The sequence below is a fragment of the Zygosaccharomyces rouxii genome (assembly GCF_000026365.1).
Source record: "Zygosaccharomyces rouxii strain CBS732 chromosome E complete sequence".
Classification (NCBI taxonomy): domain Eukaryota; kingdom Fungi; phylum Ascomycota; class Saccharomycetes; order Saccharomycetales; family Saccharomycetaceae; genus Zygosaccharomyces; species Zygosaccharomyces rouxii.
Window position 1 is genome coordinate 27,639 of NC_012994.1, and position 22,177 is coordinate 49,815.

Consider the following 22,177-nt stretch of genomic DNA (forward strand, 5'->3'; position numbering starts at 1 on the left):
CTTCTATAAGCTTGAATACTGCCGTGACATTAACAGCTCATGGTTCAGAACGCATAGAAGATCCTTATAGACAGATCATATAACATTGAACAGAGCTAAACATAACAGTCGTTCGTTAGCGCGGCTCAGAATATTTTTGAAAAGGCCGAACTCATAACAATGTAACATCAACGAGCAAAGAACAGCTTTCGATCCCTTTGGAAAATACTACCTAAGTCTGGTTTCTGAAATATTAATGGATTCAATAACCACTGTTCCGGAGTTTCTTATGGATTGCTTTGAGGAAAACTATTAAAAAGTCAGAACTATACTTCCATTTTCACTTTGGGTTCCTGAAATTTTGAAGATCATGCTAAAGATGGATCAATGGTTCCTCCTAAGTAACAGCTAGAGCATTAGTTTTGCAATGTTCTTTCTTTGAACCAGAAATTGAAATACCTATTGGTTCTTAAGGATCTAAACTGCTTAAAGTGGACCAGCGTATTCAATGATAAGATAAGATAAATGATAGAAAATTTTCCTATCAGTTGATGTAGCTATTCGTAAAAAAACATCTCCATGTTTTTCAAGAAACTATGACAACAACAGGCATCTATCGTTCTTCTAAACACAAACCTAAGTTAAACGTGGAAATGCCCACTGGACATGGAGAAGGAGATCCCATTTTACCGGTGTACTCTTTCAGAAACTCTTTTACCTGGACACTTCATGAGGCATCTAGAAACAGTCCGTTAATATTTGCATTACCTTTTCTTTTAGGAATTGCTCTGGCATCTTTTGGAAGAAAAGAAGCGATTTGTCTTATTGTTATCGGTCTTCTGATCATTATTTTAGCAGATTGGCCCCCATTGCATAAGAATTATGTTCTATCCCAAAACAAAGAATTGTTCAGCACCATCGTCTTAGCGGTGGACCCCGGTGTAGAGGCTACAAAATGGAGAGAAGCGGCATCAAAAATGAACACTGCTCTTTATGAACAAGGTTTCTGGAAAACACTGAATTTCTTTTTCAACGAAAAAGAGTGCCGAGACGGATTTAGAGAGCATGTCCTGAAACTTTTACCTTCTTCTGAAGCCTCGAAGCGCTATCAACAAGCTATTTCCAAACTTTTTATGAGTTTCTTGGAGGATGTGCCTTCAGAATTTGATATTTTACCAAGGTATAGGTTCTATGAATACTTCTCGAATAAATGCTTTATGTTTGGGGTATTGATGCTGGCGATTTCTTCCGCAATTGGTATCCCAGACGAAGCCAAAAGAACGATGTATTCTATTTATGCATACGGCACAGTCAAGTATCTTTATGGTGCAATCCAAGGTAAACAGTTTTCATTCCTCGACGTTGTTCCAAGAGTAAAATTTTTGGCGACTATAATGCATTTTGCTCCTGGTAGTGATATCAGCAAGTGCGATGAAATCGCTGGACACATGAACTATTACTTAAGTAGCAAAAAAGACTGGGATATTCCGCGAGGGTGCTTTAATGAGGGAAAAGATTGCTTGAATTTTTACAAAACTGCGTTCGAACCTTTAATCAATAGAAACAAGCGTGGTGGCTACCTTGAACTTGAGGATATCGTTCTCGAAACCAATAAATTATGTGGAAAAAATACAACAAAAATTATAGAATAAATAAAATTGCAAACGCAGAACTTAGACCTTCTTATTTCCTGTCGGGATAGCATTCCTTTGTGAATTTCGCCATATCTCCACCTTTATCTCCCCCAACCTCATTTTCGAGATTTGATATAACACCATCTACGTTGATCTGGCTACTGTCCTGATCAAACTTGAATTTAGATTCCATGTGGGTAATGTCGATTTCCAACCCAATTATACCTTTTAGCTTTCCATCCAGAAATGATTCCGGTGCATCCGACACTTTCCATTTGGCCTTGAATTCCTCACCTTCAGGACGCTTTCCCTCTTCCTGGTTCGTCAGAAGGTTCAACATCTTTAGAAGCCATTCTTTATCTCCGCGTATTATTTTTGGTGTCCCATAGACATGGACTGCTGCAAAATCCCATGTGGGAACGAATTTGTGCGTTTTCTCTTTGAGAGGATACCAGGATGGTGAAATGTAGGAATCTACACTTTGGAAGGTCACTAAGCACTTGGAAGTGTTCTCTAGCTGGTTTGCATGCTGATTCTTCGCCGAAAGATGAGCAATTAGCTTGTGCTTCCCCTCGGGAGATTCTACAAAGAAAAAGGGAATGTGACTAGCACACATATCGGAATCAGGCTGCTCAGATTCATCACCTTTTCCGAAACCGAACAATCCCTTCGACACAGGTCTCGAAGAGAATAGAGTACCCAGCGGATAGTCCTTAATTATTTGGACCTGTTTCTCAATGTCGTCGACGTTATATTGCTTAGGAATGTACATGTCGATATATACTTATTATTTCATTTGAAGGGCTATTGAAACTGGTGTTGGATATCCGTGCCCTTATATAAGTGAAGCTGGTTGTTGTAATACGATATAGCCGGTAGGCACAACAATGCAGTCACTATACAACCGACAATTTAGGAAGGGCTATCCGAGGTATGTATCTTGAGGGAAAAAAGACGTCTGATAGATTAGGCACAATATCTGATTGGATTTACATTGTTACCCGTCCAGCTGGGTATTTTCTTCTTGAATCAACCATCTGTTTCAGTTTGTCGCAATCGCTTATCAAAAAGAACTCTATTTCGGGTAGACTAAGCGGGAATCGAAGCGGGAATCGAACAACGCCCCAAACGCCTTCTCAGAGTTTCTTCCTTCAATTTCACACATAAGGTGGAAATGCATCTCCACCTAATACAAATCCTAAGGGCGAAGAAGTTAAACTACAAGGTCTCTACCATTGATAAGGATCATATAATTGGTTATCCATTGGATGATTCAGGTCTTACCGTGCAATTTATAAATAGGTTCGGTTCTGCAAATTGGTTTTAAACTGTGAAATATTCCTTCCCTGCACTAAATGCAGCAAAATTGTATACAAATGAATGATTCACTAGAGTTGTACAAGAATTATCCTCAAAAAAATTTGCAAGAAAACTGCAAAAATCTGCTGGGTTATGGACCAAACTTTGTTCCAGCAGTTATTACACGAGCCAAAGGATCTTTCATCTATGCGGGTGATGAAAAAATCCTGGATTTTACTTCCGGTCAGATGTCTACATTACTAGGACATGGTCAGCCTGAAGTTAGTGAGACAATTGCTCGACATGCTTATCAATTGGACCACTTGTACAGCGGCATGCTGTCTCCTCCGGTCTTAGAGTTGGCAGAAAAACTCACGGGACTACTGCCTGGAGGGTTAGAAAGGGCCATGTTCTTGAGCACTGGATCTGAGGCAAATGAGGCTGCTATCAAATTGGCCAAGACATATACCGGTAAGTTTGAGATTGTGGGATTATCGTTGTCTTGGCATGGGATGACAGGTGCATCGAATGCTACCACTTACCAGGATGGTCGCAAAAATCAGGGTCCGATGATTCCAGGAAATTTGGTTTTACCTGCCCCTAATACGTATAGATCTATTTTCCGCAAACCAGATGGATCCTACGATTGGGAAACAGAGATGGACTATGGATTCGGTTTGATCGATGCCGCTTCTGTGGGGTCTTTAGCCGCGGTTATTGTTGAGCCCGTTTTGAGTTCTGGTGGTATGCTTGTGCTTCCCGATGGTTATTTGAAAAGATTGAAAATGCATTGTGAGAGGAGGGGAATGCTTTTGATTGTGGATGAAGCGCAAACGGCGTTTGGGAGATGCGGTGCATTGTTTGGATTTGAAGCGCATGGTGTAGTTCCCGACATCTTGTCCCTGAGTAAAACTCTGGGGAATGGTATACCGTTATCGGCAGTTGTTACTTCGAACAAGATAGCAGACAAAACTGCTTCTGAACACTTTTTGTTCTATACTACACATGTGAACGATCCTTTACCATGTGCAGTTGGATCTAAAGTGATTGATATTGTTATCCGTGACAATTTAGTTCAAAACTCTACAAATATGGGGGATCTTTTCAGATCTGAAATAGCACTTCTACAAAAGAAATACGATCAAATTGGAGACATTAGAGGTCGTGGGTTGATGACTGGAGTTGAAATTATTGATCCAAAAACTAAGGAGGCTGATGTAAAGTTAGCAGGTCAATTGGCTGACAAAATGATGGAGTTAGGACTTTCTGCAAATTTGATACGTGTTCCTGCATTTGGTGGTGTCTTTAGAATAGCTCCACCGATTACCATTTCACGGGAGGAGATTATGCTAGGAGCTTCAATCTTTGCTCAAAGTTTCAAAGAAGTCCTAGGATGAACAGTAATTAGCAACATAATCTTTTCGTCTTGATCTTATTTATGCTATATTGTTGCGCCGTACATGATCTACGTAAAGCTTGGAGTTTTCGGGGTTTTGAAGCCGATTACTCAAATCAAAAGTGTGTAAGGACGTAAGGTGAGCATTGAGCTACTTTAAAGCTCGCTACATCTGATACAATGAATGAATTTGAATACTTAGTGGGTTCTTTATTAATTGTTTGGCATTCAGTTTCAAAGAATTTCTCTCCTTTACGATTATGCACCGCGATTTCAAATTAGCGAAAAAGACAAAAAGAAATGCGTCACGGACAGGATTCGAACCTGCGAAGGCATAGCCCAATGCCTAATTGCTATCTTGATTAATAGCAGGGCATCGCCTTAACCACTCGGCCACCGGGACGTCTTCTTAGCAGATAGAGGTCTAAGTTTTCTGTTTTGTACGCCCATTCGGTACACGTGCATTTGACACCAAAAACTATCTTAGCCATGGGGTAAGGGACGTTCAAATATGACGATCATCTTAAATTATAAACAGCATGTATGTGAGGAAGAAATCTAAAATAAAAATAAGAAAAATTTACAGTTAAGAATAATTGAATAAATATTTTAAAAGGATGAAGATCAAGTCTTCATCATCAGTCTCTCTTTATCTTTTTTTTTTCCAAAATAAATAAATATCTTCATGATTTACTACATTCTCTATTTTTCTTTAGTTGTTATCAGATTCTCTCACTTTCTAATGAATCAGTCTCTGATAAAATTCTTATGATTTTTTTGTTCTTTTTCTTTTTTTGTTTCCTCTCTTGTAATTCGAATATATTTTATAAGACAAAGCATGCCATTCGTTGGATTAGATTCATCAAAAAACGCAGTCACCTGTGGTGATGGTTGGTTGGACTGGATGGATTTTCACAAATTAAAGTGCTACTTACAATTCATCAGCGTATGGCAATTTGGAAACATCACCAACAGCAACGTAGTTAAAGTCACCTAACTTGAAGTTCTTGATGGAGTCAAAGTTTAGTGGAGTTGGAGAAACAACGGTATCAGCTTCAATAGCGTATTGCAAAGAAACGTAATCCTTAGCAGAAGATAGATTCACACCTTGTTTCAATTGGGAAACGACGTTCTTGATGTTTGCGGAAACAGTGTCGGCATCGGCACCTTTAACGGACAATACGAATAGGCCAGTAGTGCTTTGTTTATCCAATTTAGCCTTGAAAATAGATGGAGCCAATTGGGATAGAGGAGAAGTCAAGTAGCGGGCCAAAGCTTCGTATTGAGCGAAATCTTGTTTAGACACTGGAATAGCAATGGCAGCAGCAGATTGACCAGCATGTCTAGCTCTGTTTTCCTTGTTAATAGATGTCTTTGGAGTGGCAGTGGAGACCAAGGAAGTACCAGAAGGTAAAGAGTTCAACAGAGAATCTGCGACGAATTTTTTCAAATCGCTTTCGTTAACACCTTCACCAACAATGTCGATATTTTCCTTGGTGTAAACCTTTGATGCAAATTCTTTGATATCATCTAGGGTAACCTTTTCCACACCATCGTAATGGACTGGATTACCTAGACCGCGTCTGTAAGTAATGTTGTAAAGCAAGTCTTCAGCTCTTCTGACGGGGCAGATGTTATGCAGCTCCAAATCGTGCTTAGCGGCTGGCAAAACAGATTCTGGTAATTCATATGGTCTGAAAGAAGTTTTGTAAAGGACGTTACCCAATGCATTCACATAGTAAGGCAAATCTTCTTTCAAGAAAGTAGCAGATAGAGTAATAAATTCTCTATCAACCTTGGATTCAAATCCACCACCAAGTAATTCGGATTCTCTAACCAATCTTAGGGCTGATTTACCACTGGTGTTATGGAAATTGAAACGAGACAATAGATGTGAAATACCATCTTTGGTAGCGTAACGAGAACCACCGTGAACTTTAACGGCAAGCGATGAAACTTTGCCAGCACCATCAGTGGCACTAACGGTGTAACGTCTAGCGGCTTGCTTGGCAAATTGTAGTCTAGTAGCAGAGGAAAGCATCTTTTTAAAACAGCGGCGGTACGAGGGACCTAAAGACTTCGAAGGGGGAGACAAAAGGAGAGAAGAAACAAATCGAACTGGTACAATTGGATTTCAAATAATTCAATTCAATCTCTCGTAACGGACCCACTAAATGAATTTATTACTATCTAAAGATCAAAAAGTTTATCGTTGGAACCTTTGTATATGATGCTTGTTAGATTCCCGTCTCTGAGTTTTTCCAATTTTGAAAAACTTTGCGTGCGCGCTGAGGTTTCAGGGCGTAAAAGACTGCTTGATGAGGTAAAAAAGGGAGGAATAAGACGTATAGGGCAAGTTCCCGTACGTTTGAGTCCTTATAAATCTTTCAGACTTGTAGCACGAATCTCAATCCATTAATTCCCGGCTCTTTGGGTTCAAATGGCCTACTTTAAGGTTGAATTGGCGCTCAACCAATTTTTGACAACTTATGATTGGTTCGTCTATCATGATCTCATATGGCAATCACGTGGTCCGTGTATAGCGATCTATCTGTCCAAAATCACGTGCTTCTGAGCGGTTACATACTGGATAACCAATTCAATAGTACAAATACGAATACGAATGTTGATAATATTTCTACTCGTTATGAATGTGATCTTATTTGTGTGTATATACCGTCATGCACGTCAAAACAGGGGAAAAAATAGTGAAAAAGTGCCTACCACTATGTTTCTTACATAACAGTCAAATCGCCAAATTTCTCCTTGTAACCTGGCACATCCCATTTACCCTTCTTAACCATTTCTTCAACCTTGGCATCGATTTCTGGTCTAACCTTTGCCAAATCATCAACAGTCAAATCATCAAATGGTCTTGCGGATTCGATGTTCTTTAGAGTCTCTTGTAGATCCTTCAATTCCTTGGCAACAAGGGTTTCGGTTTCCTTTGCGTTGTTCAAAGCTTGGGCTTCAAATGCTTCAATGGTAGATAGTTGTTTGGAAGCGTCAACGGTAACAGGTTTGAAGGCCTTGACGGATTGTTCGATTTGGTCAACAACTGCTCTATTCTTCAAAACGGAACGGTAGTGGGAGAAATCGACATCAACTGGTTGAGCTTGCAGTTCGAATAAAACTCTTCTTGCTTCGTCATTTCTCTTTTTGAAGCCGGACAATTCGGTGGCAGTCTTACCAGTTAATTTCAAAGTGGAAATAACTTTAGCCCAGTCAAGCTTACTAGCAGCAGGTTTGGCGAGAGACATTGGTATCTATGGATTCAATTCAATTGATTATACCCCCTTTGTAATAAGAGTTTCCCTTGCTCGTATGTCGAAGTTGATTGGGATTTGGGTTGGCCTTACCTACCTCTCGTTAATCGAGGGCATGAATTTTTTTTTTTCTTAATTTGTCTCCTGGCCAATGAACTTTCTAATAAAAAATATACAGTAGGGTAACACATCTAGTGGTCATGTGCCCAAGAGAGGGTAACACACTTCTTTGAGATCACATGATTGATAAGCTCCGATCTTGTCCACGTGATTGCTACCAGTTTTTCCGATGCGGGAAAGTTTCAACAATAGAAGGTGATTAACGTATCGGGGGAATTGTCGTCAGTAGCGATAGAGATAATTCGCCCGAATCCTTAAACTCCGATATCTCCAGATCGCATTCCATTTGTCCGTCAGACCATGGTACTTCCAGACACTATCCGGAGCTGGTTTCCCGAGGATTACCCGTCTCTCAGATAAGTTGTAAGGCATATCCTACCATCAAGATTTAAGCATGAGTTATCAGAAGTATTGGCATGATGGTTAAAAGAAAATGGATTAAGATTGTATTTCAATCTCTTAGCTTATTTCGTTTATGTGATTATATATTAAACGATCGCCAAGAGTTAAAGGCTCTGTTTTCCGTTCTGCTGTATTTGTGTGTTAACAATAAGCTGTCGTTCCAGTAATCCTGTTGTTTGAATGGCCATAGCACAACCTAACAGCGATGCAAAGAGAATATTTAGGAGAGGAAATTGGTGAAAAATACGATACTGGTGATGAGGATACGCCGAGCAGTTCGGGTAGTGCAGGATACGTAAGGAAACCTCCCAGAAGGTCTACTTTAGCGTGTGTTAGATGCCGTAGAAAACATGTGAAGTGCCCCGGCGGTGACCCATGCTCGAAGTGTTCGGCTGCCAGAATTGCCTGTGAATATTTGGAGCCTAATAAGAAATTAACAGTTTCAATGAAGTATTTGCAACAACTGCAAGAAAATTTGGCTGACTTAAAAAGGGAGAATGTTAAATTACAATCGATAGTAAACACGGTGAATTCCGATGTAACAGAGTCCAAAATTAAGGAAAGAGCTACAACTAATGGAGATGAGACAGCAATTGATGCTAGCTCATATAAGGAAGTACCACTTGACGAAGGCCATGGTGCTTATGATATTGAAAAGGAGACTACAGACGATGTGGATCCACCAGTTTCGGGTGATGAAATGGAACTCGTTTCGAATTTTGCTCAACGTAGTGGTAGATTGGTAGAATCGCGAACGGGCCAGCGGTATTTCGTTGGGTCATCTTCCATGACACTTTTCGGACTTGAAATTCAGTCTTTGTTATCAAAGTATTTATCACATAAAGGTGGGAATGAAGATGAAAATACTTTACCTAATAATGAAGATTATAATGAAAATCCTTTATTACAGGGGCCACAGTCGAATTTGGATCAGATAGACGTTCTACAAGAAGAAGGTAATGCTTATAAAATTGTTTTGAATAAAAACGAAGGTAATGATGATATTTCTGTTAATTTCACCCTACCATCATACTCATATGCCATATTTTTAGTTGATACTTTTATCACTTATAATGATGGTTGCTTTTATTTCTTCAACGAAGGTATGGTAAAGCATGGATTGAAAATTGCCTACGAAGGTGGTGCATTCTACAACGATCGTACTTTGCAAACTATTTGGTTTTGTAAAGTGTTATTGATCTTTGCCATTGGTGAAATGTACTTGGGAACTTCCAATAACGTAAATGGGAATAAGATCAAGGATACTGCTAAACTACCAGGATCGGGTTTCTTCGAAGAAGCCTCTCAGATTTTTAGTTGTCTTTTTTCCAGTGGTCGTATTGAAAGTGTCACTAAAGAAGGTGGTATTGAAGTTATGCTTCTGTATGCGTTTTATTTACAAGTGGCAGACTGTACAGTGGCATCCTATTTTTATTTTGGTCAAGCCTTGAGAGCTTGTCTCATATCGGGGATGCATGTAGATGCACAAAGAGATAATTTAACCAGATTCGAATTGGAACATCGAAGGAGACTTTGGTGGACTGTTTATATGTTTGAAAGAATGCTAAGTAGTAAAGCTGGTCTCCCTCTTAGCTTTACGGATAATACTATTTCTACAGAGTTACCGGGCGATTTTGATATGAGTAAACCGCCCCCCGGTTGTGAACACTACATTTTCCCTGAAGCTGAATACATTATCAACTGTGTGAAAATCGTTCGAATCAATGCCCAAATTTTAAACAAATTATACCAGCGTCAACCAAATACTAATATTCTTGCAGCATTAAAGAGTGTAGTCAAGCAACTTTTACAATGGAGAAATAATCTTCCCAGTTTTTTGCAAGTGGATTTTACCGAAAAACATTTGAAGATCTCACGACTCTGTGCTAATTTATTCACAGAATATTTTCAAGGTATGAATTTGGCCATCAGACCCCTTCTATTCCATTTTGCCTCCGTACAGTTGAAAAAATTTAGAGGTAGTAACACTTACATCAACTTACAAAATTACTCAAGTACAATTTCTGCGCTTCTCAATTGTTCCTTACAGGCATCAGTCAATACCATTAGGTCACTTTGGGCGCTTATGGACCAAAACATGGTTGCGCTATTCGGGTATATGGACAGAGAATATTTGTTTACCGCCTCTTGTACCCTTGTGTTGTTTAATGCAGCTTTTGGGATTCATGAACAAACTTATGAGCATTTGGATCATGCTTTAAATATTTTCACTAAGATGAGAAACCTGGGTAATAATCCTGCTGGTCTAAGAAGGAGTCAGCTACTAACATTGATGGCTAACTTTGACTTCCATGGAATAATGAAGGATATGATTTGTGCTCATAATGACTCGTTGAAACCAGATACACAGTACGACGCCCATAATTTTAGAAATGTTAATATCGTTTCTCAAACTATGACAGATTCTGCATCGTTGTCAGATATCATCAATGCAACTTTGGCCAAATCATCACAAATAAATTTGACCAAGAAAGAAACCCAAATTATAGAAAAAAATAGCAATCAATTTGATCCCCTGAACACAGCCGATGATGGTGAACTGCAAGTTCTGCTTGATAAGATGACGAAAGTAAGTCAAACGGATAATAAACTTTGGAAAGAAATTTCAGATCAAGCTATGTGGTTAGGTAGTGCTATGGACCCAGCTATTGCCCCAGGGAATGAAATGGATTTTGGACAAGGAAAAGGTTCAAATTTTTAATTTGTATAATTACATGGTTGGAGACTATTTATTCTTTAATATTATATGTATTATTATGCAAACTGTTTGGTTTTACGGAAGAGTTGTGATTTCTTCTCTATCCTCTTGATTCCTAATTTTTAATGCGCTTGGAGATGTTCTCTTGATCGTCCTCTGCCCAGAGCCTCACCCTCTTTTGTGAGTTCATAATTTCCGTATGGCCCAATAAAATTTCACTGGTGTTTACCCGATGAGTTTCCAGTACCAATTTGTTTCTGATTAGTCTCTTATCATTCTTATTCTTGGCAATTGAACTAGCATTCCTCTTTAATTGCTGTTGTAAGAATAAGTCTTGAAGTTCCAAAGTTGAGGCAGATGCAAATCTAGTCAATAAGGTAGAACCTCCGTCTTCTAATCTTTGTACCTTATAAAAAATGCTGTCAATCATGGTGTATAACCTAGCATTTAAATAAGGAAGATTTTTTAAATTGGACAACCATTCTAAAATGCTTCTTTGTTTCATAAAGTGAACGTCCTCATCCGTCTTAGTACCTAAATCTAGGCATTCTAGTACCCACGCAAGCTGGCGGTAAAAATTTTCATAGCCCCTGAACTTTTCATTAGGTGTTGTAAGATCCTGCAAAAGAGGGAAGTCATTAGGCATGATAAATGGTGAGTTCAAAACCCAACGGAAGGCCGTCTCATGAAGTAAAGATCCTGGGTTTACGAGTAGTCCAGAAAGACGTGATATGGCAAACCAAATGCAAGATGCAATCCTAAATGGTTTATCCTCCAACTTTGCCTTTTCGAAAGAAAATACGATTTTCTTTAATAGGACTGCGATAATGTGCCCATACTTGAATTGACTATCCTCTTCCAAAGAACTCAACATTCCATATATTATTCTCAAAGAGATTTTTTGGAGATCACCACTCTCAGCTAATGATAATAGTATGATCTGGAAAATATCCGACATCAAATACCTTTGAATCTCAAATTTATACGTTGTGGAACCATCTTCAGCAGTGGAGGAAGTGACAAGACCAGCGCCGCTCTGTAAAGACATTAGCATCAAAAACTCAGGATCATAAATGGCACCAACTGTATTAGACAAATACACTGTATTGTCGCTGTAAAAGGAGAAAAGCGCTTCCCAATTGAATTGGCCAGGTATAATAGGTCTGTTCAGTGGGAAGTTATTAACTGTGTTAAGAATAGTGTTCTTATCCAGCGTAATAAAAGTTCCTTCCCTTTCAAGCGCAACTATCTTTCTGCTACCATACTCACCTGCAGTTTCGTTCTCCTCTTCCAAAAGTTCCAGAGAACAAGATTCGTTTATCCAGGACGATGAAGTAATCGTTTCAATTTCTCCAATTATCTTTAGAATCATTCGGTCTTCACAAGACATAGTTCCGCCATATAATTCAATAAGTTTTGACTGAACAATGTTGGTACTGTTCTGCTGTGGATCCATCATGAATAAGGTAAAGATTGTGGCTGCAGTTACGAAGCGCAAGAAGTTATCATTGTTTTCAACCTTCAGCGCATTTTTTTCGTTGTTTAAAATTCCTTGCAGCATTCTAGTGCATTGTACATCTTTTCCTTTGCCGTTCATTAGAAGGTGAATCATATATTGTAACACTCTCGAATTATTGACCCAAAACCCTGTTAATATAACTTCATGCTGTGCCTGTAAATAGGTGTGATTCACTTTCGACCATATATTCACTGAAGCTGTCAATTTTTCCAGTTCTGAAAGGTATAATGAAAAGTCTGGTGAAAGTTCAGTTGCATTGGAAAAGTATTTGGTACCATATAAAATTGTTTTGTTTAACCATGCAATCACATTTGGATCATCGTAATTGTTCACTGATCTAACGAATTTGATTACTTCTGAACTGTATTTCTCATGATAATTTGTGGTAATATGTCTCACCGCCGATAATTGTTGATTTTTTGTCAACATCTCAGGACGAGAGCAGAATAATTTGAGGGCACCAGAGGAAATTTCCTGGCGATCCAATTTTTCGCAACAATCATTTATTACATTTTGTAAAAATTCTTGTAGTCGAGAATCATTACTTTCTGGTAAGCTGAGAGCGGCGACTAGTGCCACTTCAGTTCCTTGAATTCTGGGCAAGTAAGACAAAAGTAGATCAAAGTCAAACCATTTAGAGCGCGCGAATGTTTCAAATGCAATAGGGAATTTTTCAAGGGACTGTGCAACGAAATTCTCTGGTTGGAAATCAATTATTTTGTCTTCAGCAATAAATTTGGCCAACAATTGATCTAGATTTGAGGAAGGCACTTTCATAGCATACTCGAAAATTTTGAAAGAGACTTTTTGGTTTGGAATCTCCCACACTTTTTGTAAAATAATGTCCAAAGATTGCGGATTGATTTGTTTATAATTTTCAAGTATAGTTGGAGCATGTATCGTTTGAAGGCAAGTGCATATAGCTGAAGCGAACATCATGGCATTCGGTTCATCACTTTGTAAAATATCCATATGGTCTTTTAACCAAGCAAAGATAAACTGTTCGAAAGCAGGGTTATTCAGATTCGATTCATGATATAATTGAAACAGTGCTTGGGAAGCGAAATACGACTTCATATTCTCATTATCCAAATAGCCTGATACTGGTAATAAATTCTTTATTACTTCGGGACTTATTAAACGGAATGAAACATTCGAATTTGAAAAATTTGCCAGCTTAGCTAATAAAGTATCTGTTACTTCTTTGAACATTCCATTGAAGGTGATAGCCCTGTCGCGGACCAAGTTTTGAAGTCTCCAAATTAACCCCACAGCGTCTAGTTCATTTACAGGATAACGGACAACTTTGGTCAATTTACTATACGGTGTGATTGTGATATGTTGGAAGAATGAAGCGCCTTGAAAGTTTGCCAATTTGAACGATTCATCTGAACACAGCTTCTTAGTCTTGGTTTCATAATTTTCGAAAGTAAGATAAATATCCAAATACTCCTTAGGCACTCCAACAAAACTCTCAGCTAGTCTTCTAATACCTTCCGCAGACTCGCCACATATTATAAAGGTTCTCAATAAAATGCAGATCCATTTAGCGGCTGATTCGAGAGAGCCTTGACCATCAATAAATTTCCACTGGTCACAAAGAACCACTAAAAATGGTGAAATCTTCTCGTAGTCCTTTGACGAGTCGACATAGCGATATGGCATTTTCATGCACCGAGATATGGTTTCATCTAATAATTTCCATATTTTATTGACTTCGTCATTTTTATGATCCTCGAAGGATAAGACTTGCAAACTGTAGATCAAAATCCAGAGAGGAGAGCACAGCACTTCGTTGAATGCTACGGTACCATGAAACATATGCTGCAATAGTTGAGAGATTTTGGAGGCCACGGCATTAGTAGAATTTTTTGAAGATGCCATCTTTAATAATGAAGTGAAAAGAGAATTTTGTCCAGCTGGGGCATTCCACCATTTTGTTTGGGTACCATTTAGTTCTTGAAATTGTAAGAAATTATCTACTATGGCCAAATCGATCCCAGAAAATTCATCTTTACGCATAATATCCATGTAAATATTTGAAGATGGCATGTTAATGCTGAAGAAGTTAGGGAAAGTCGTACTGTAATATTTCAACAATAAAGTGAGTGATAATTGCATGACTTTGTTGTTTTTGGCTGTTAGATAAGATTGGTTCATCACACTGGTAATAATTGTCAAGTCTGGTATGCTTTGATAAAATGAATTCCTTAGAGGTGCTGATGCAGAACCCCAACCTTTACTTTCGTATAATTTTAAGACTTTGGATAACTTTTGGAAAGAAAATACCAGTAGCTGACATGCCAATTGCGTAATAATCATTTTCTCATGTTGTAATGCTTTTGTTAAGGAGATCTTGGTCAAGGGTGCGGGTAAGATCGCTTGTATCACTAAATCTAACGATGGTGCAGTTTCACTCTGAATATTCGCCATAGATGTAGGAATCTTCAAATTAATGATTCTACCCAACAACATCGTACAACCGAACCAATAAGAAGTCATTTTAGGATCATGAGTACCATGAGATGCCAAATAATGACAGTAAGGTGGAACTAGTTCTGGGACATGATCTAAAATTTTAAGAACGGTAGAAGCCTGCATATCGCTTTCCCAAGGTTTGAAATTTTTCAATGCATTAAACAACAATTTGTTATGGATTCTGAAGTCCTTTTGATTAACCGTTACCGGTACACCCTTTAGAGAAGTATTGAAAGGAGATTCTTGATACCATGGGAGATTATCAGGGAATGCAACACTACTTTCTGGATCTGCACCATAAGCTATGAAAAATTCGTTGACTTTCTTTACCAATGACTTGTTTGAAGAGTAGAAATAAGAATAAATCTTGGAAAGCGCCAATTCGTTCAAAATTTGAGTCTTGGTCATCTTCTTAAAGGCTTTCTCCTGCACAAATTTAGTGCACAAAACTTCTACAGTTTCTTCCATTAATTCAGCTGTATCTGCCTTATCCATCTGTTTAAACCAGGCTCCCATAATCTTTGAATTTTGTATAACGAGATCCCTTCTCAGTAGAGGTGTACAATGAGAAATTAATGATAACCAAAACCTGATAAATTCAAATCTAATATGTAGTCTATGATTTTTATTCGTGGGGTTAAAACTGGAAATATCGTTTTTGTTGACCGTAAGAATCTTGGGTAAACTCCGTAAGGAGAAGTCGAAGCTGGAAGTAAATTCTTCAATATATTGGCCTGAATTGAAATCAATCATTTCTTTCATCAAATGGATTGTCGGTATCGTCAATGAAGCTTTTATATTGTTCAAACTTCTGTACAGAACCTTCATGTAGTTGTCTAAAATTAGTTTGATCAAGATACCACCATATTCAAGCGCATTTGCATTAGATCTGAGAACCACTAATGTCCGTGTTAATAGAATTGTCGATTCTGTTAGTTTTGCATGGTTATTAACTTGAGCGTAATAAGACCAACTCTGTACGGCTTGTGAGATGTAATTCTTATGGAAGAATTCCAGCAATGGACCAAAATCCTTAGAATCATCCTCATTTTCTAAACTATGCACCAAATTCGAAAGATTAACCAACACTTCATCATCCACATTACCGCTCTGCTTGTATTTATTACGTCCTGCCGATTTTTCATGGTCAACCAGTGGTATATCTTGAGACTTCATTATAAGTTCAGCTCAAAAGTAGGACTAATCAAATGATGAACCAAAGTCTAAATAGGTACTCGAGCTAAACGGAAGAATCTTACTGGCACTCTACTGTCATATGTATACACACTATTGCTCTTCTCCCATCTCATCGCGATGAGCTTTGAAAAATTTGGGATCGTTGATAATGATTTTTCAACTGGGTATCGAAATGGTTTATCTCGACTACCATTGTAACGTTGAAGATACCAAGAGATATTCAACTGAGGACCATTGATCCTATCGTCACTCTCCTCGAACTTGGATCCAAAATGTTTGCAAGGTTTACAAGGCCCTTACAAAAGGTTGCTGCTGCAAGGTTTTATTCGCAAGTATCTGCGAGTGCCACGAGTAAGCAAGCAAATTCCAAGTTTGATAAATCAATCATTAAGCCTATACTAGTAGTAATTGTGTTTGGTACGATGCTATCGCATGTTATGAATCAGCAACGATTGGCTGGGGAAATGGAAAGAAGGTATGTTCTTAAGATGGAAATTCTAAAGGATTTAATCGAGAGAGCTAGAAAAGGTGAAATCAATATCGATGTACAAGAAGAGCTAAAGTTAGTGAATAAATTATTTGAGCGGAATAAAGAAGCTAGATTTTTAAACGATAAAGAAGCAGAAAAATTGTCACAAATATCTTCTTCGCAAAACTATTCTGAAGCGGAAGTTTTACAAAGCATGAATAACTCAACAAGGGCTCTCGAGAAGGAATCGCTTGACGACCTCTTGAAAAGCATTATGGATGAAGTATCAGATGAACCAAAATCTTCAGCTCGTAAATCTAATCCAAAGCCCAAGCAGCAGCAATCTGGAGAATTTATCACTGACAGGGATACCCTGAGAGAAAAGGCGGAATATGAAAGAGAATTGTTACAATATAAACCTTCTACTGATGTTCATTTAATTGTAGAGAATCCAGGTGAATTGAGTTCAGCTGCAGGGGACACTAAAGTTAGCAAATTTTTGTAAAATAAAATAATAATGGAAATGCAATGTATGAGTAAAAAACTAAAAAAAACTAAAAAATCTCTACTTCACCTATGTCACTCTACGGAATCTCTTTTCAATCCTTATTCTCAAGATCTAGATTTTTTGGTGATGATTCATTTAAATCTTCATTAGAGGCATTGTGCGTGTCTTCCTTACCATGAATGGAAGATGGGGAAACGCTAGAACCACCTCCTGATGTAGTGGATTTATCAAGAGCGTCAGCATTTGATGCAGGGGCATTATCCTTTGCTTCATTGTTACCATTCACGCTTTGGGGAGTTATAGGCTTTCCTCTTGGATTTTGAGTTAATGTGGAGGGATCGATTAAATTCCTATCAACACCGCCAACTGAAGAAGTGTTCATGATAGGATCAGGGCTTGGATGTTCGGTGTCTACTGATTCTTCCTTGGAGGTTAATTGACCATCTTTGGGAGAAGAATTCGATTGATCCATTGAAGCCTTTATGCTATGTTCACTTTCGTTACCACTGCCGTAAGTGTTAGAACCACCACTTCCGTTAACATCACCACTTATATTAACAGGGGAACTCTGTGCGGTGCTTCTGTTCATGGGGAATCGAGGTGAATCACCCGGTAGACCACTTAAGTTTTGTAAAATTTCGGTAGGTACACTCCTTAACTGGCTTAAATTTGGTGATATTTGTTGTGAATCCATGCTTGAGGGTCCCGTCATCATCGGAGGGACTTTCCACTGCTGTGAAGCTGGATACATGGGGGATTGTGACCTCGTGGGCACAAACTCTCTAGGTAACTCATCGGTCAACAATCCTGGAATTTGAGAGAGTAATACGTGGATACTTTTAAGAGCATGACCCGATTTGTCAAATGACTTAGATCCTACTCTTAGGATCCAGATGTAATTGCGCAGATAATCTCTTACAACTACTGCTTCATCTCTAGTCTGTGCTGTCACGTAAAGCAAAGCTGCAAAAATGGCTATTAGCATGAGATTGCCCGTAGAACATGTGTACCAGAATGCATTAATGTGTTCACTTTTCAAGTCTCTGACGAATTCAATAGCAGCTACCAATCTTGTCTTGGCGGCCGTTCGACAGACTTGAACGAGTTCCTTTGGGGTGTCTTGCTTTAAAGTAGAAATTATCTTTCGATGCAAAGTTATCTCCGCAGCGAAATATGCTAAAGTTAAAGTGGCATTAGGATTAAATTTCCGCGGTACGAATTTGTTCATTGATAATTGTGGCGGTAAGGAGTGGTACCACTCTCTTAATTTTAACTGTAATGGTTTAGCTAATTTGAGCACTTGTTCGATTCTAGTTGTTATCTTTGTAGCACCTTCAGTGTAAAAAGTGTCCATAATTTCACCCAAAATTACTGTTAGGGACACCAACTGTTGAAACATTAGATTTCCGGAAACAAAATCTTCATCAGTTGGGGACATATCTATCAAAGATATGTTACCCATAGAATTCTCTGGTCCCATACTATTTCTAGACGTGGTATCTTGGGAGCCGCTAATGACGGGAGAATTTTGAGGAAAATCCTCTTCTGTCAATAGCTTAACCATCCAATTCCTGCCCAAAATCAAGTGAGAATTACGAGATTCAACAAGGGCAGTCCATTTTTCTTGTGTCCATACGGCCCATGCTAATCTTCTTCGCAGTCCTCTTTCCCACCTGGGAAGTCTCCAATCTTGACAATCGATACCTAATCCGAGTTCTTCACATAAAGCCACAAGTGCTGAACATAGAACCCAGTTATTTGGATATTCACTACGACATTGTAACATGAGTAACCCAGTTTGTACTATACTTAATTTGGGTCTTTCGATCATTTGAAAAAAGGTTCGATACGCTATTTCATTTAATTGTTCCACCACATCGGGCTTAGCGAATCCAATTAGTTTTGGATGAAAATCCCACCACTGAATTGATAGGGAATATATTGATGCCAGTAGTGGGGCTGTTAACTCTCTGTAAGATCTTGAGTACTTTTCCAAAAACACCCTTTCATGTAAAATTGGGAAACACGGATGAATCAATTTGAAAAAAATGTCAATTAGAACTTTACCATGCGGATAAACCAATCGTTCTACCATATCAACTTCCTGTTCTTGCTTTAAGAAAGCTTGTTCATTAAAATTATCTCTAAGCACAAACAAGACATCTGGTGCTACTTTCCTTAAGGAAACCGAAGGTAATAATTGGATTTGATCGATATTGTCCAGCTTGATATGGTTAATCAAGTTCAAATCGTATGAGGATGTTGGACCCACGTACAATGAAGATCTAGGGTATTGACCACTAGGCTGTGATGGGAAGGGTGGAGGTTGTTGCTGTGGTGGCAGTGATACAGGCGGTTGCTGCTGTTGTTGTCCTTGTTGTAGCATATTCACAAAACCATTATTGTGCATTGTAGTTGGAGTTGGTGCCGAGGAAGCAGCACTGGCGTGAATACTACTGCTACCGTTGTTGTTATTGTTATTATTATTATTCATGGACTCATGTAAATTCTGTAAAAGTTCTGCATAGTACTGTGCCACATTATCATTATTATTTATCTTCGCCCTCTTCAAAAGTCCTTCTAAATCGACGCCATTATCTTGCCTCTGATGCTTGCCATTAGGATTCATCGTGTCTGCGACTCCCATAAATTTATTCACATTGTTAGGAAGATCTGAAAACGTACATTTAATACCTTTAGTCTCACATTGAACACAATCTGCTAAATCTGGTACTAATACACATTTTGTCTGTCTTCGACGGCAATGATCGCAGGGCCTTTCTGTAATCATTGACTTATTATTACTATTATGAGCATTATTGGAAGTAGTAGTGTTGTGGCTGTTGTTGTTGCCATTGTTATTGTTATTAGTACTAGTATTGTTGTTACTGTCAACCTTCCCACTTGTATCGGCCTCACTGTTTTTTACACTGTTCCCGCTGACATTATTCTCAACTGTATTGTTACTGCAATTATTACGATTGTTAATATTATTGTTATTTTCCCCAACTGAAGCGCCTGCACTGGATTCTGGGTACTGCGAAGCAGACCTTGTCAATAGGCTTTGGTAATGCTGTAAAAGAGCATCTAAATTTTGTCTATCACCACCATTACCACTGTTACCAATATCAGAGGGTCGTGTACTGGGAAAGTTAGCACTATTACCATTGTTGCTGTTATTACTATTGTCATTATTATTATCGCTAGTACTAGGACCTACCCCCATCGAATTTAGATTAAGATCTTGAGTTAAAAGGTGTGAATTATCATTGGCCAATTTTTGCAAAATCATTGCATAATTATCGTTAAAGCTCAACATCTCATGGTTGCCATTGCTTTTGTCATAGAGGTTTTGATTCTTATCACCACTCATATCGTCTGATTCCTTTTGCCGATCTGTGCCTGAAGACATCCGTCAGCTCTAATATCAACGCCAGAATTTGAAAGTTCTCACTACTTTTTTTCTCTACCTGACTTCAACACCAGTTCTATTGATACACAGAGGTTAAAGACTATACTTTATATTGTTGTTCTATCCTTCTTAAACTACCTCACCTATAAAAAGTATGTGAAGATTTCTTAAGTTTCTTTTGGTTCGAAGATTGACCCTAAGCCATTTGTACTCATATACGAAGCTGAAATTTGACATACTTAAACAGTAATACCGATGAGCCATATCGATCTGTTTCTAATATACGAATTGATCCAAATATGCTTCTGCCACGAATCTAGCTCTTGCGTTAAGAAACAACTTCATTTCGCTGATTTCTTTATCCACTTCCTCCATAAATTCGATGATAAAATCTACCAATTTCCCCGTTTTCATAGTTTCTGTATGTTTATTTGTGATTAAGAATGAAATGCTAAATCCTGGCATTGGCGAACGTCTTAAAATGTAAAAAGATTCTGCACGTTGTTCCAAGAAACGTGTGAATTTGTGTACTAAAATCTGTTCAATTTCATCTGCTTGCTTCACCTTAATACTAACACGGACTGAATTTACACTTGATTCGATTAAGACTTGTTCATTTTCGTTACGAGAGATGTGAATTGGTTGCAATAGAAGTTCTGCACTTGTGTTGGGTACTTCCACTTCAGGTCTATTGTGTCTTTCCACTTCTTGTGATGAAAAGTTACTCAATGTTAGAGCAGCTTCGAGGGAATAGCGTACGGCGGTCAAATAAGGACGTAGTGATTGGGACATGACAGAGTGATAGACAACGAGAGAATACTTCAATGGATTGGATTCTATGGATTTAAATGTCGATAAGAGCTACGATTTCGACTATGCCATTTCCATGGTAGTGGTGAAATGCCCCTTTTGAAAAATGGCGAGTACGTAGTGCGGGTAATATTACTTATCGTTACCCGGTATATAAGCAAATACATTATTTGCCGCTGACGTATTGCTAAAGAGAGTAAGCTAGTGATAGCTGTAGTGATCTTGGGATGGCTATTGTACGATCCCTCTTGTTATCTTTGTGTAGAACAGAGTTTCTCTTTACAAGATATCTTTTAAACTGATCGGAAGATGTTACATCTTTGGAAGTCAAACTTAACCAACAAGACGTAAATTGTGGAGCTGTGAAAAGGGAAATGGAAGGAAGGAAGCCCAAGCGGTCTATCAAGACTATAGAAAGAAGCACTGAAATTAGAAAACTACATGAAATAGACCCATGTAGCTACCGCTGATTGTCCTAAAGTGCTTTAAGACTTTAAAGATATTACACGTGAATAACATGTGACTACAGAAGATCTAAAGTTTTGGTAAGATAGTGCCTTATCTGCATGAATAGGACCATTTTTAGTCCAACCAATGCTTTGTGGTATTTTAATTAGTTATAACGCTTCCCTGGACTTTTGATTATCTATTTCTTAAAAGCTTACAGAATGGCTATATCTAAGGTTCGAACTCAGGCATTTTCGAAACTTATCCTGATGTATGTCTGTATACATGAACAAGTCTACACCAATTCTTAGACTTGAAGTACATCCTTTCATAATCCTTGATCATCCAAGACGGATTATGAGAGTCCATTCTCCTTTATAATTCTTCTTTCTCTCAGTATGGTCTTTCTGCCGCCAAGTCATTTGATGGTATTACCCGGCACGATCTCCCTCAACATGGAAGATGAGATGCATATTCTAAAGGTATTAAAGGCTATATGTAACTACCCGTCATAATGAATAA

General features: G+C 38.3%; 10 protein-coding genes and 1 non-coding gene across 11 annotated transcripts; 4 read left to right on the top strand and 7 right to left on the bottom strand.

The window, feature by feature from the left end:
• Positions 1–575: 575 nt before the first annotated feature.
• Positions 576–1,631, top strand: ZYRO0E00440g (uncharacterized protein; the record flags this gene model as incomplete). Its single annotated transcript, XM_002498921.1, has 1 exon — positions 576–1,631. The coding sequence occupies one exon, from the start codon at positions 576–578 to the stop codon at positions 1,629–1,631; it is 1,056 nt and encodes a 351-aa protein (XP_002498966.1).
• A 31-nt stretch (positions 1,632–1,662) lies between these two features.
• On the bottom strand, positions 1,663–2,385 carry ZYRO0E00462g (uncharacterized protein; the record flags this gene model as incomplete). The annotated part of the gene is made up of 1 exon (XM_002498922.1): positions 1,663–2,385. The coding sequence occupies one exon, from the start codon at positions 2,383–2,385 to the stop codon at positions 1,663–1,665; it is 723 nt and encodes a 240-aa protein (XP_002498967.1).
• A 583-nt stretch (positions 2,386–2,968) lies between these two features.
• On the top strand, positions 2,969–4,309 carry ZYRO0E00484g (aspartate aminotransferase family protein; the record flags this gene model as incomplete). Its single annotated transcript, XM_002498923.1, has 1 exon — positions 2,969–4,309. The coding sequence occupies one exon, from the start codon at positions 2,969–2,971 to the stop codon at positions 4,307–4,309; it is 1,341 nt and encodes a 446-aa protein (XP_002498968.1).
• Positions 4,310–4,611: 302 nt separating this feature from the next.
• Positions 4,612–4,711, bottom strand: ZYRO0E00506r. The gene is given in 2 exon segments: positions 4,612–4,656; positions 4,675–4,711. It is a non-coding gene; the product is annotated as a tRNA-Ser (tRNA).
• Positions 4,712–5,239: 528 nt separating this feature from the next.
• QCR2 (ubiquinol--cytochrome-c reductase subunit 2) lies at positions 5,240–6,349 on the bottom strand (the record flags this gene model as incomplete). Its single annotated transcript, XM_002498924.1, has 1 exon — positions 5,240–6,349. The coding sequence occupies one exon, from the start codon at positions 6,347–6,349 to the stop codon at positions 5,240–5,242; it is 1,110 nt and encodes a 369-aa protein (XP_002498969.1).
• A 694-nt stretch (positions 6,350–7,043) lies between these two features.
• Positions 7,044–7,568, bottom strand: ATP7 (F1F0 ATP synthase subunit d; the record flags this gene model as incomplete). Its single annotated transcript, XM_002498925.1, has 1 exon — positions 7,044–7,568. One exon carries the CDS (start codon positions 7,566–7,568, stop codon positions 7,044–7,046), a length of 525 nt encoding a protein of 174 aa, XP_002498970.1.
• A 733-nt stretch (positions 7,569–8,301) lies between these two features.
• On the top strand, positions 8,302–10,818 carry PUT3 (Put3p; the record flags this gene model as incomplete). The annotated part of the gene is made up of 1 exon (XM_002498926.1): positions 8,302–10,818. One exon carries the CDS (start codon positions 8,302–8,304, stop codon positions 10,816–10,818), a length of 2,517 nt encoding a protein of 838 aa, XP_002498971.1.
• A 112-nt stretch (positions 10,819–10,930) lies between these two features.
• Positions 10,931–15,988, bottom strand: URB1 (Urb1p; the record flags this gene model as incomplete). The annotated part of the gene is made up of 1 exon (XM_002498927.1): positions 10,931–15,988. The coding sequence occupies one exon, from the start codon at positions 15,986–15,988 to the stop codon at positions 10,931–10,933; it is 5,058 nt and encodes a 1,685-aa protein (XP_002498972.1).
• Positions 15,989–16,281: 293 nt separating this feature from the next.
• Positions 16,282–16,983, top strand: INA22 (Ina22p; the record flags this gene model as incomplete). The annotated part of the gene is made up of 1 exon (XM_002498928.1): positions 16,282–16,983. One exon carries the CDS (start codon positions 16,282–16,284, stop codon positions 16,981–16,983), a length of 702 nt encoding a protein of 233 aa, XP_002498973.1.
• Positions 16,984–17,077: 94 nt separating this feature from the next.
• On the bottom strand, positions 17,078–20,398 carry DAL81 (Dal81p; the record flags this gene model as incomplete). The annotated part of the gene is made up of 1 exon (XM_002498929.1): positions 17,078–20,398. One exon carries the CDS (start codon positions 20,396–20,398, stop codon positions 17,078–17,080), a length of 3,321 nt encoding a protein of 1,106 aa, XP_002498974.1.
• Positions 20,399–20,674: 276 nt separating this feature from the next.
• Positions 20,675–21,190, bottom strand: ARC19 (Arc19p; the record flags this gene model as incomplete). Its single annotated transcript, XM_002498930.1, has 1 exon — positions 20,675–21,190. One exon carries the CDS (start codon positions 21,188–21,190, stop codon positions 20,675–20,677), a length of 516 nt encoding a protein of 171 aa, XP_002498975.1.
• Positions 21,191–22,177: the final 987 nt, after the last annotated feature.